The sequence below is a fragment of the Cebus imitator genome, unplaced genomic scaffold, assembly GCF_001604975.1.
Source record: "Cebus imitator isolate Cc_AM_T3 unplaced genomic scaffold, Cebus_imitator-1.0 Scaffold254, whole genome shotgun sequence".
Lineage (NCBI taxonomy): Eukaryota > Metazoa > Chordata > Mammalia > Primates > Cebidae > Cebus > Cebus imitator.
In genome coordinates, this window is record NW_016107569.1 from 869,909 (window position 1) to 882,963 (window position 13,055).

At 56.3% G+C, this 13,055-nt stretch overlaps 1 protein-coding gene across 1 annotated transcript in view; it reads right to left on the bottom strand.

Moving 5' to 3' along the window:
• Window positions 1–13,055, bottom strand: part of LAMC3 (laminin subunit gamma 3) — a 77,638-nt gene that overhangs the window by 41,456 nt on the left and 23,127 nt on the right. Inside the window, exons 4-8 of the mRNA XM_037728075.1 lie at window positions 9,746–9,912; window positions 7,075–7,263; window positions 6,880–6,997; window positions 5,554–5,652; window positions 2,405–2,541 (exon numbers count right to left, since the gene is read on the bottom strand). Of these exons, the coding sequence (XP_037584003.1) occupies window positions 2,405–2,541; window positions 5,554–5,652; window positions 6,880–6,997; window positions 7,075–7,263; window positions 9,746–9,912 (710 nt within the window). The remainder of the gene's footprint in view (window positions 1–2,404; window positions 2,542–5,553; window positions 5,653–6,879; window positions 6,998–7,074; window positions 7,264–9,745; window positions 9,913–13,055) is intronic.

Below are 13,055 nucleotides of genomic sequence, written 5' to 3' on the forward strand. Positions count from 1 at the left end.
GAGGCAGAGTTTCACTGACTCTGTCACCCAGGCTGGAGTGTAGTGGTGTGTAACCTCCGCCTCCCAGGTTCAAGCAATTCTCCTGCCTCGGCCTCCCAAGTAGCTGGGATTACAGGTGCCAGCCATCACGCCTGGCTAAGTTTTGTATTTTTGGCAGAGACAGGGTTTTGCCATGTTGGCGAGGCTGGTCTCGAACTCCTGACCTCATGTGATCCACTCACCTTGGCCTCCCAGCGTGCTGGGATTATAGGCATGAGCCACCGTACCTGGCCACAGTTTTCATTTCTAAGACAGCAAATATCCATATAAACCACCCACGTAAACAAAAGCACTTTGGAGTCCTCAATAATTTTCAAGAGCATAAAGGGATCCAGAGGCCGGATGCCATGGCTCATGCCTGTAATCCCAGCACTCTGGGAGGCCGAGGAGGGTGGATCACTTGAGGTCAGGAGTTCAAGACCAGCCTGGCCAACATGGTGGAATCCCTGATCTGTACAAAAACTAAAAAAATAAGCTGGCACGGTGGTGGGCACCTGCAGTCCCAGCTACTTGGGAGGCTGAGGCAGGAAAACCACTTGAACCTGGAAGGCGGAGGTTGCAGTGAGCTGAGATCACACCATTGCACTCCAGCCTGGGCAACACAGCCTGGGCAACCGTCTCAAAAAAAAGGAAAAGGAATCCAGAGACCAAAAAGTTTGAGACTGCAAGGGCGGCTGTGAGACAAAATGAGATGACACCTCTGAAGGGCTGGTCACACCCAGTGCCTGGCCTAAGATGAGAACGGATCATGACACTGTTCTTACGGTCTAGAAAATGAGTCCTGCCCAGGCCGGGCGCGGTGGCTCACGCCTGTAATCCCGGCACTTTGGGAGGCCGAGGCGGGTGGATCACGAGGTCAGGAGATCAAGACCAGCCTGGGCAACACGGTGAAACCCCGTCTCTACTAAAACACAAAACATTAACTGGGCGTGGTGGCGGACACCTGTAGTCCCAGCTAGTCAGGAGGTTGAGTTAGGAGAATTGCTTGAACTCAGGAGGCAGATGTTGCAGTGAGCGGAGACTGTGCCACTGCACTCCAGCCTGGGCGAAAGAGCGAGACTCCGTCTCATTAAAAAAAAAAAAAAAAAAAAAAAAAAAGGGTCCTGCCTAATTAACACACTAGACCCCGGGACCTTCTTGGTCCTGCTTTCTGCACAGCTCCCAGCAGAGGGCGCGCGGCCCTCATGTCTGGAGCGCCCCTGCGCCGGCCCTGAGGTTCTGTCCCAGCTGACGCCTCGCTCCTTCCTCTGGAGAGGCTGAAGGTGGGGGGCGCTCCGTGGGACATGGCCGGAGCCCACGCAGCCTCTGGGTTAATGTAGAGCTCTGAGCCCTGTTGCTTTCCCCTCTAAAGATGCGGCTGTGCCACCTGGAGTCGGGGACCACGGTGGAGGCCGCCACGGTGGCTAAGAGCAAAACACAGCTGGGCGCGAAGGCCCATAATCCCAGCACTTCGGGAAGCAGAGGTGGGCGGATCACTTGAGTTCAGGAGTTCTAGACCAGCCTGGGCAACATGGTAAGACCCTGTCTCTACAAAGAAAAAATACAAAAATTAGCTGGGCATGGTGATGCATGCCTGTAGTCCCAGCACTTTGGGAGGCAGAGGTGGGCAGATCACTTGAGCCCAGGAGATTGAGACCAGCCTGGGAAACATGGCAAAACTCTGTTTCTACAAAAAAAATGTAAAAATTAGCCAGCATGGTGGTGCACACCTGTGGTCCCAGCTACTCAGGAGGCTGAGGGGGGAGGATCATGTGAACCCAGGGAGGTGGGGGCTGCATCGAGCGTGTGTGATTGCACCACGCTACTCCAGCCTGAGTGACAGAGCGAGACCCCGTCTCAAAAAAGGAGCAAAACTTGGGAGCTGACGAACGCAGCGCTCACAACTAAGTTGTGTGACCTCAGGCAAGTGGCCTACCTTGTGTGGGTCTCAGCTACTTCATCTGTAAAAGCAGAATGAGAGTCCTTGCATGTAAGGAGCTCAGCACAGTGCCTGGCATACAGCAGGTGCTCAATAAGTGGAGGCCAGGAGACTGAGCCTGAATCCCCAGTGTTTAGATACAGCCAGGGAGGCCAGTCTCAACAGGATGAGTGGAAATTCCCCTATGGGATCCAAGGAGGGTCACGTACCCGGCCCCCACCCCCACCAGGAGTATAAAGAGAAGAGTCAGGGACTGGGGAGGGAGCTGGGCCGCAGGTGGGCCCTGGGGAGCAGGCCCCTCACACTCAACCCCACCTGGGCTTTGCAGGCCCGTGGCTCCTCTCCAAGATGGGGGATCCACCAAGGCAGGATCTGCCCAGAGTGGGACTGCCTGTCACTAGGCTGGGAGCAGACCCTGGGGAGGCATGTGCAGGGGGCACCTCTTACCCTGGTGGAAATCGGTGAGGATGTGATGCACCTGGAACTGGGCAGCGGCCGTGCACACCTTGGAGTGGCCGTAGCAGAAGCAGCTGCTGCAGCCGGCCGGGTTGTGGGGCTGCAGGCTAAAGGTCCCAGGGCGACATCTGAAATGGAGGCAGGACATGCCCATGAGGGCCACATGAATGGGCCAGGAAGGGGCGGGGCAGGGGTATCCCAGCTGGACCCATGAGAGTCTAGAATCACTGCAGACACTTAAAAACACATTCTTCTCAGGATTCTAGAAGAGTAGCGAGCACATTACAGATCGTTCCCACACCTGCTTCGGCAGCTTCCCATGATGCTGGGGTCTGACGTGGCCACAGCACATTTGTCAAAACTAAGTTAACTAAGCTCCAGCCTTATCAGGGTTTCTCCACTCTCGCCTCTAACATCCGGTTTCTGCTGCAGGATCCCATCCGGGACACGATGTCACTTGCAGTGGCATCCTCGTTCTCCCTCAACCTGTCACCGCTTCTCAGGCTTCCTTGTCTGCTGCTATCTTGACACTCTCTGAAAGGCCCTGACCAGGTATTTTTAGAACCCTGCGATGTGTGTGTGCTTGCCTGATGCTTTCTCATGATTAGACCAGGGCTGTAGGTTTGGGAAAGAAATACACAGAGGTGACGTGCCCTTCTTGTCATATCACATGGGGGCACAGGAAACCCACATGACATTCCGAGTGAGGACGGCCTTCATTGCCTGCTGGAGGTGCTGTCTCCCAGTCTTCTCCACTGGGCAATCGCCACATTCCGGTCATTAGGAGCAAGTCACTAAATAGGCTGGGCATGGTGGCTCACGCACTTTGGGAGGCTGAGGCGGGTGGATCACCTGAGGTCAGGAGTTTGAGATCAGCCTGGCCAACATGGAGAAACCCCGTCTCTACTAAAAATTCAAAAATTAGCCAGGCATGGTGGCGGGTACTTATAATCCCAGCTACTTAGGAGGCTGAGGCAAAAGAATCACTTGAACTCAGGAGGCAGAGGTTGCAGTGAGTTGAGATCTCACTGCTTCACTCCAGCCTGGGCGAAAGAAAGAAACTCCATCTCAAAAAACAAAAAAAACCCCACCAAAACAACAACTACAACAACAAAAAAGCAAGTCACTAAATGCAGCCCAGTCTCAAAAACAGGGATTAAGCTCGACCTCCTAGAGGGAGGAGTATCAAAGAACCCCTGGACAGATGTGAAAGCCGCCACAGTAATTAACTGATGTTTTGAGGCTATGCAAATATCCTCTCTCTCCTCAAAGTTCTGCCCACCAATGTCAGCATTCATCAGCAGCTCTCGCCTGTGGCAATTACTACTGTGAGGTCTGAACAGTGGCTTTCTAGTTCCCTCACTTCTTCTACATTCATTGCTAGGAATTCTTCCACAAGGAAGGTTCATCCCTTCATCCCCATCTATTTATGTATTAAATCATGTATTTACATCAGTATGGATTTGTGGATTTTACTTTATTCTCTGGGTTATAATCCAATACTGTCGTTCTTTATTTTGTTGCTCAAATTGTTTCAGCCCTGGGAGCTCTTTCAGGTTGGCTCCTGTGTCCTTTGTCCTTTTGATGGGGGCCCCCATTCTGGTTTGGGTTTTTTTGTGTCTTTCAGCCTTTCCTTGCTTTCTGAAGCTGTAAGATGCTTCAGGCTTATCTTGTCTTTTTCTAGCCCCAGGCCCAGAATCAGCCACTTCTCCAAGCAGCCCTGGGGAATGTCAGACACAAAGTCAGGAAGAAAAGGCAGTATGTACCCAAGGAACTAAACCCATGTTTGTCTGCTGGCCACACTGCTGGAGCTTGGAGGCCTCTTGAACACTTGAAAGAGGAAGTTTATGGGCCGGACGTGGTGACTCACGCCTGTAATCCCAGCACTTTGGGAGGCCAGGGCAGGCGGATCATGAGTTCAGGAGTTCGAGACCAGCCTGGCCAATGTGGTGAAACCCTGTCTCTACTAAAAATACAAAAATTAGCTGGGCGTGGTGGCGCGTGCTGTAGTCCCCATTACTTGGGAGGCTGAGGCAGAAAAATCACTTGAACCCAGGAGGTGGAGGTTACAGTGAGCTGAGATTGCGCCATTGCACTCTAGCCTGGGTGACAAGGCAAGACTCCAACTCAAAAAAAAGAAAAAAAAGAAAGAGGAAGTTTATGGACTTTGTGGCCTCGGGAGAGCCTCTTTGATTTGTAGAGCTTCAGATGCCCCATTTGTACCATGATCAGACTGCAAAGACGGCAAACAGGCTCAAATTCCAGCTCAATGGGTAGGGCCTTCCTGAAGCAGGGTGTTGAAAAGGATCTGAGGTTATAGTAAGGCTCATGGCTAAGACTGCTATGCTCCATTAGTGATGTCTGTTATAGGTGTGAAAGGGGAAGGTTGTGATAGTGCTCCCTTAGTCATGTCTGCTGTGAGTATGAAGGGAGAGGGTTGTGATAGTGCTCCCTTAGTGATGTTTTCCATGGGTATTCCATTAGTGATGTCTGCTGTGGCTGTGAAAGGGAAGGGTTGATAGTGCTCCATTAGTCATGTCTGCTGTGGCTGTGAAAGGGAAGGGTTGATAGTGCTGCATGAGTGATGTCTGCTGTGAGTGTGAAAAGGGAGGGCTGTGATAGTGCTCCATTAGTGATGTCTGGGTGTGAAAGAATTGTGATAGTGCTCCATTAGTGATATCTGTCACAGGTGTGAAAGGGGAGAGTTGATAATACTCCATGAGTGATGTCTGCTGTGGGTATAAAAAGGGAGAGCTGTGAGAGTGCTCCATTAGTGATGTCTGCCACAGCAGGTGGTAGTACGAGTGCCACGCCCACCATGTATTTTCTATCCCTGGTTTAGGTGGTCTCTCCTATCCTTTCCAGCTCTTCCTTTTCAGGATTCTAAGCCAAGACATTTTTTCTTTCTAAGACGTATTTTCTCAGCTTATGAATGATCAGTTGCATTGGGTCAAAGGATAAACAGTGCCATAAAACCTTTGAGTAACTTCCTGTATGGCAGATTCACGGTGCTCCAGGAAGGGCACAGGGTGACAAGGTCACCCAAGTCCATGAAGACTGTGCCCCTTGCTCCTCCCCGCACTCCACAGCTTTGGAGCCTCATCAGTGAGCCCCAGGTCACCTGCAGCAACCTCACACACCTGTCACACAGGTTGCCTTCCACATTCTCTTTGCAGGGGCAGCGGCCACTGTGGGGGTCACAGGTGTCGAGGCTGCCAGCGGGATTGCAGGTGCAGGGTCTGCCAAAGAGAAAGGACAAGGGGAAAATGCAACGAGCAGCTTCAGAATGGGAACAGCCCATCCTAGGAAGAAATATCCCTACCATTCCCTGCTCCCAACATCAGGAGTGAGGCTGACACAGGAGCCTGCCCCGGCTTTACTGTTCCCATCTTGCCAAGAAAGTGACCCATCCATCAGAGATACTGGGCATGGTGGCGCACACTTGTAATCCCAGCTACTCGAGAGGCTGAGGCAGAGAATTGCTTGAAACTGGGAGGCGGAGGTTGCAGTGAGCCAAGATCAGGCCACTGCATTCCAGCTTGGATGACAGAGCAAGACTCTGTCTCAAAAATTTTAAAAAAGTGCTTCTGAATTCATAGTAGGTTTTGTTTTATTTTTGCCATTGTATACTTTCTCAATCAAGTGGCGGCAAACGTGTTGGGGTAGGGTCCACACCCCAGGAGCTCCTGCCTCTCTCTCCCCTTGACTGTTTCATGGGGTACCAGGCTCAACACACCCAGATGACACTCAGCCTCTCCCACCCCTGCTCCCCACACTGCACGCCCTGCTACCCCGAGGCCCAGGAACCCCGAGGATCAGCCTCCACCCCTCTTCCTCTTTGGCTCCCTGGTCACCATGTCCTGCCAGCTCTGCCTTGCACTGGGCTCTGGACTCTGCCCTGCTCTCCCTCTCCAGAGCCAACCCCCGATGCAGGCTGCTGGGGGTGTTCCTGCCGTAGCCTCCACTTGGCTTCCCCTCACCCCCTCCTGCTTTCCATCAGTCCACAGCTCCTCCGAAGGCCCCCTAGATGCTCTTCCTCTGCAGATCCTCCTGCCCTGCTCACCCCTCCGAGCTCCACCTAGAGTGTGTCTCTGAGTCTCTGCTGTGCCTCCCGCCCTACCCCACCCCCACCTCAAACACCTGTCCTTCCCCCTCCCTGCACTTAAGCAGCACCTCCTACAGGAAGCCTACCCTCCACCCCCAATATCCGCTGAGCTTCCACAGGCCTCAGCCTGGTCTCAACATGGTCTGTTTCTGTCTCTTGGCCTCCCCAGGGGCTGTGTGTCTCTAGCCCTCACCAGAACTAGGGTAAGGTAGCTGCAGACAGGGAATTGGGGAGGGATGGGGAGGGAGGAAGGGAGGAAGGAGGGAGGGAGGGAGGGAGGGAGGGACTGCCGTCAGCCTGTCCTTCCTGCTTCTTATCACTCAGTGCAGCGTGTCTATACTGGACCACCCCCTGCCCTTACCTGCAGCCACCCTCGCTGATCGAGTGGAACCCGGGCAGACAGCGGTCACACTTCCAGCCGGTCACAGAGGGCTTGCAGGCGCAGGTGCCTGTGTCATCACACTGGAGGTGTAGAGAGCCTGGGAGAGGAAGGACACAGGGCAGCAGAGGTTGGGAAGGGCGAGGGTCAGGGGCTGGGGTGGTGGGGCACACTCACCTGCTGAGTGGCAGTCGCAGGGCTGGCATGGCATCCGAGGGTCCCAGTGATAGAAATTCTCCTGGCAGCGTTCACAGTGTGGCCCAGCCGTGTGGTCACGGCAGTGGTGACAGCGCCCGCCGTGGCCCGTGCTTCGGAAAAGCTCCCGATCAAATGTGCATTCCTCTGAGCGGCCGCTACAGTTGCAGGCTGTGGGAAGGTGTGTGAGTCCCCTGTGATGTGGTAGGAGGGGACGTCTGTGCCAGTCAGCCTCCCTGTGCTGAATGAGCAGCAGTGCAAGGAAAAGGGCAAGAGCATGGTCCAGAATGGAGTTCAGGCCCAGCTTGATGAAGGCTACAGCGACTGATCAATTGATTTTCCAAAACAGGACACTCTTAAGAGCGAAGGGGACACCATCAGTAAATACACCAAAACAACAGGCAGAAAGAGGACCCTCCCAGGAAAAACCAGGATATACATCCAGATAGATGGGCACTGATCAGAGGCTGGGTGCCTTCTGGAGTGAGGAGCGTGGCTCACTCCAAAATCTCCTGGAGGTCCTCCAAGCCATAATCATAGTGTGAATCTCATGGTTGTGTGAGGTCACTCAGGTGTACAGAAAACACAAGGCACCTTTTATTTCCCTAGTAAATAATTTTTAAAAGTGTGTGCAGGACTGGCTCTGCCTTGGTTCCTAGAGCCCAGGGGTGGATCCATGAAAGGTGTGACCCATTTACACCTGCTGTCCTCATGCTGCCACAGGCCAGACGGCAGGCAAGCAAGCACACCCCCTGCTGGTGCAGGGCTGAGACAGGAGAGGCAGGGGGCTTCGGGAGGCGTAAGGAGGGGCCCCTGCGGCTGTGCTGGGGTGGTGGGACAAGGCTTCCCAGAGGAAGTCACGGCTGCGCTGAATCTGAAGGCTGAGCAGTGAGGAATAGGCCAGGCAAAGGCAGGGGGCGCGGGAAGGGTGTCACAGACAGAAGGCGGAAGCTCAGGGGCTACACCACGTCCAGAGACAGAAGCGTGGCCTGGTGCAGGCATGCCAGGAGACTGACTGCAGGCGGCATGTCATGTGATGGCAGGGACGGGGGACATCGTGTAGGGGCAGTTATGGAGTCAGAGGCTCTAAGAGCTTGCTCCAGGGAGGCTGGGCTGCCATGGTCAGTGGACGTTAGCTGGGAGCACAGGGGGAGCCGTGGGAGGGTTACGCAGGTGACAAACATTATTAAATTTGTCCTTTAGGAAGCCTCGGACCCGTGCCATGGCTCACGCCTGTAATCCCAGCACTTTGGGAGGTAAGGTAGGAGGACTACTCGAGCCCAGGAGTGAAAGACCAGCCTGGGCAACAGTGAGAGGCGATCTCTACCAAAAACTGCCCGGCACAGTGACGTGTGCCTGCCGTCTCAGCTACTCAGGAGGCTGAAGTGGGACGAACGCTTGCACCCAGGAGTTCCAGGCTGCAGCGAGCTATGATTGTGCCACTGCACTCCAGCCTAGGCGACAGAGTGACACCTGGTTTCAAGAAAATAGCCTCAGCTGCAGGTAGGGGAGGGCTGGGGACAGGGACAGCAGGGAAGAGGAAGCTTCAGGTGTGCAGGGAGAGAAGGCAGGGTCAGGCCCAAGGCGTTGGCTACACCAGACACAAGTTAGGCGGGCTGCAGTGCCGGGCGTGAGGCGGAATTCAGTGCCTGGGGCTGTCTCAGCTTCAGGTGAGGGTGCGGCTAAAGGGTCAAGCATGAAACCCTGGATCCCAGGCTGCTGACTGAGAGACACGGATGTGACCACGGGGCTGAGGACATGGTAGAAGCAGTCCGGCCTCTGTGTCCCCACCATGGAGACGGCAGCAGGCTGGGACGGTGGAAGCCAGCCAGTAAGCTTCCTTGGCCTCAGGTGGACTCCCTGGTGGAGGCAGGCCAGCGAGGGCAGCTCCTGCAGACAGCATCCCACCCTCAGAACAACTGTCCCCTCCCAGCTCCAGTTTTGGTCACCCGTGGCCCAGGCCCAAGAGGACAGCAGGGCATAGAGGCCAAGCTGCCTGCCTGGTGAGCCTGTGAGTGGAGATGTGGCTCCTGCCAGCAGCGTCAGCATGGATCTGGCACCCAGTGACAGCAGCTCTGCACGGAGTGCTAGAGGAAACCAGGCTGCCTGGGGACAGGGTGGGGCTTGCAGCTGGTACCCCAGCCAGAAAAGAAGGCAGTGGGTCCCTGCTGTTGGCCTGTGTCCCTGAAGAAGGCATGGTGGCATCATCCTCTCTCCAGCGCTTCTCTGAGGTTAGGTGGTCAAAGCCACATCACAAGGGGGCTGGGACACAAAGGGCTGCCTGGGGGCCCGTGGGAGAGGCCGGGTGGGCCGTCAGCAACCCTTGCTCGTGGGACAGCCTGGTTCTGATTAGCAGCTGGGTGGGAGCAGTTAACACAAAGAAGCAAGTCAGGGACCTTCTCAGCCTCCCACCACGGGTGCCTCTGCGGGGGTGGAGGTGGTCCAGGGAAGCGACTTGGTGGAGGAGGTACTGAGGCTTAAATGCAACCCCTGCAGGCTCCCCTTCATCTGGTCCTCATCTCTGCAGCAGCACAGAGACCCCAAGCTGCCTCCCAGGCACACCAGGAGCAGCCCCCACCGTGAGGTTTTGGGGGGAGTTCGTTCCCCAGCCTGAAACACCAGCCTTGGGTCCCCAATGCCCCATGACACTCACGCAGACACTCGTGGGCGGCCTCAGCGGTGCCCCGGGCCCACGGGCGGTCCTGGAAGAAGGGCAGGCAGCGCTCACAGTCCGTGCCGGTGGTGTTGTGCTGGCACTGGCAGGCCAGCTGGCCCGCGGCGTCGGGGCTACACTTGCTGGCATGCCCGTTGCACTTGCACCTGGGAAAAGACGTGGGAGGAAAAGGGATCCGCAGGTGCCAGCAGGGCAGAGGAGGGGTCAGTCACCGGGCAGCCCCTGTTTGCAGGTGTAACCCGATTCCACCCTCAATCTTGGCCTCACTGAACACCCACTATGTGCCCTGCGGGCAGCAGTAACAGAACTGACTGTGCTGGCGAGCTCTGTAACAAACCCACCCTGTCTTCACCAGCCTGTGACACCCCCATTTAATCGATGGGCAAACTGAGGCACAGAGAAGCTGCCCAAAGCCACCAGCTAGTAAGTGCCTGCCACAGAAAGCTTCTGCCTGGGAGGAGCCCCACCTGAGGCCTGAGAGAGACCCAAGAAGTCCCCTTACTCTCCCCAGTGGAGAGGGCGCCGGCAGTCACGGCGGCAACAGGTGTAGGGGCCAAGGGACCGCATCCAGCAGCTATCCCTCAACTGCGTCCCAAAGGGCAGGAAAGAGGGTACCCCAAACAGGGACAGCTCCTGACTCACTGCAAATCCCCCATGAGTCTGCATGTGATATGGTTTGGATCGGTGTCCCCACCAAACCTCACGCACGCTGTAATGCCGTGTGGGAGGTGGGGCCCGGTGGGAGGCGATCGGGTCATGAGGTTGGAATTCTCCTGAACGGTTTACACCCCCCACTCAGTACCGCAGTGAGTTCTCGTGGGGTCTGGCTGTTTAGAAGTGTGTGGCACCCACCCCTCCGCCCTGGCTCTCTCTCTTGCTCCTGCTCCCCCTTCACCTTCCACCATGACTGTACACTTCCTGAGGCCTCCCCAGAAGCCAGGCAGATGCCAGCACCATGATTCCTGCACAGCCTGTGGACTGTGAGCCAATTAAACCTCTTTTCTTAATAAATGACCGTCTCAGGTGTTTATGGCAGTGCAAGAATGGGCGAATACGGGGTCTTTGAGAGCAGCCCGGCCTGTGTCCCCATTCCACACACAGGGTCAGGAGACAGGTAGAATCAGGCAGGAACAGAGGTGCCCTGGGAACCCGTGGCCTACTCGGTGGAGCCTGACCCTGTAAGTGATTGTCCCTGTCCCGAGTGGTCGGGCCGAGCTGCTCAGAAGACAGCCACAGCTTCCGGTCCTGGCCAAGGCAATAGCTTCTGGCTAGAGCCTCGCTGGAGGCAGAAGGGACATTTGCATCCCTATTTCACACGTGAGAAATCAGGCTCAGGTCTTGGAACTGACATATCTAAGCAGCTGAGCTGGAACTGAAGCCCATCCTCGCCGACTCAGTGGACCCCAAGCTCCTAGACACTCCTCTGGGGCCACTCAGTGGCTCCCTTAAGCCCCGTTCCACGCTCTGCCCTCAGCAGGTGTTGACGAATTGCCGACCGCTGCCTGGGCTCCAGGTGCTTTAGCTGATATGGGGACAGAGTGTGTGGGAGGGCACGTGGCACAGCTTAGCTTCCTCACAGGGCCCAGGGAAGGCAGGCAGCACCCAGGGCTTCTTGGGGTGAGGCAGGTGCCAGGTAATCCTGGGGACAGTGGTCACCAGGGAAGCAACAAGGGCCTGCCCCTGTCTTGGAGGGGGTGCTGCAAGCACCCGTCCTATGAAACCCTCTGACCCAGGAAAGGAGAGTGAGACCCACAGGCTACACTGTGAACACGGGCTGTGGGGACCACCTGTCCCCCGCCATGAGCAGCCTCCCCAGCCAGCTGCGGCCTGAGGGTGGTCTGGTTCTGGAGCTCATGGCCACGGCCGCCATCCCCGGGGAGCTCCCCTCACTGACTCCCATAAGGGGCAGGTGGGAGCAGAGCGACCCTCGCGGCTGCACGGGCTCTCGGGTACCAGCCCTGGCCTTCCCTGGAGCTCACACACCCAAAGCAGGCACTTGGGCGTCTCGCTGGTCCCCCTGCCGTCTCTGTAATGCCGCCCAAGTGCCTCTGAACTGTGGACGCCCAGAGTCCGGGTCATCCCTGCTTCCGCTCCCACGGCTCATTGTTCACACACAGAGCTGCGTTCCCGTCCTCAGTCTCGTTCAGACCCCTGCTCCCCCATCCCTCGCCCCCGGGTCCAAGCAGCCGTCTCCCGCCCGATTCCTGACATTCGACTTCGTCTCTCCTCTTGTTCTCCCCACTTGGCTTTCAGGGCTTTGGGGTGTTTTAAAAATCAGACTCTGTTACTACCCTGGCCAAATCCTCCCACAACTTCCTCTTGGCTGCGGGGTGAGGCCAAACCACTGCAGGCCCCGACACTCTGCCAACCTCTGCATGCCCTCCCACCAGCCTGCCCTCCACCCAGCCCCACCGGCTGTCCCTGGTCCTCAGCCCCAGCCTTCCCACTCCCAGGTCCCACCTGCAGCGCCAGCTCCTGCCCTCCCCGACCCCAGGCATATGCTCCCCCTTTCCTCCCCTTCCTTGTCATCCTGGTGCGGGCTGATGCGTTTATTGGGGAGCAATCTGATCAGTGTCTGTCGTCCCCATGTGACTGGGGCAGGAACGCACCTGTTTTCCTCTCTCCAGTCAAAGAAACCTGAGAAACATTTACGTGGAAGACATTCGTGCCTCCTCGTCCCACAGCCCTCCCTGGGCACCCCGTCCCAGGTGGCCATGTGCAAGATGGGCCGTGGGACTTGAGGTGGGAGATGGGCCTCTACCCCCTGGGCAGCCCTTGCTTCCTGGAAGGGACAGAGGTGGAGGAGAGACAAATTGCCCAGGGCACTGACGGGTGCTGAGGGCGCATAGGACCAGGACCAGGGGCCACACAGGAGCGCCTTTCTGTAGGCCAGTAACATTCCTATACTAGAAAGGGGAAGGAGGCCAGGCGTGGTGGGTGGCTCACACCTGTAATCTCAGCACTTTGGAGGCCAAGGCAGGCAGATCACCTGAGGTCGGGAGTTCGAGACCAGCCTGACCAACATGAAGAAACCCTGTCTCTACTAAAAAAATACAAAATTAGCCAGGTGTGGGGTACATGCCTATAATCCCAGCTACTCAGGAGGCTGAGGCAGGAGAATTGCTTGAACCCAGGAGACAGAGGTTGTGGTGAGCCGAGATTGCACATTGCACTCCGGCCTGGGTAACAAGAGCAAAACTCTGTCTCAAAAAAAAAAAGAAAAGAAAGAAAGAAAGGAGAAGGGGCCTCCAGGCTGAGGGGACAACAGACACTAAGACCCAGTGTGTTG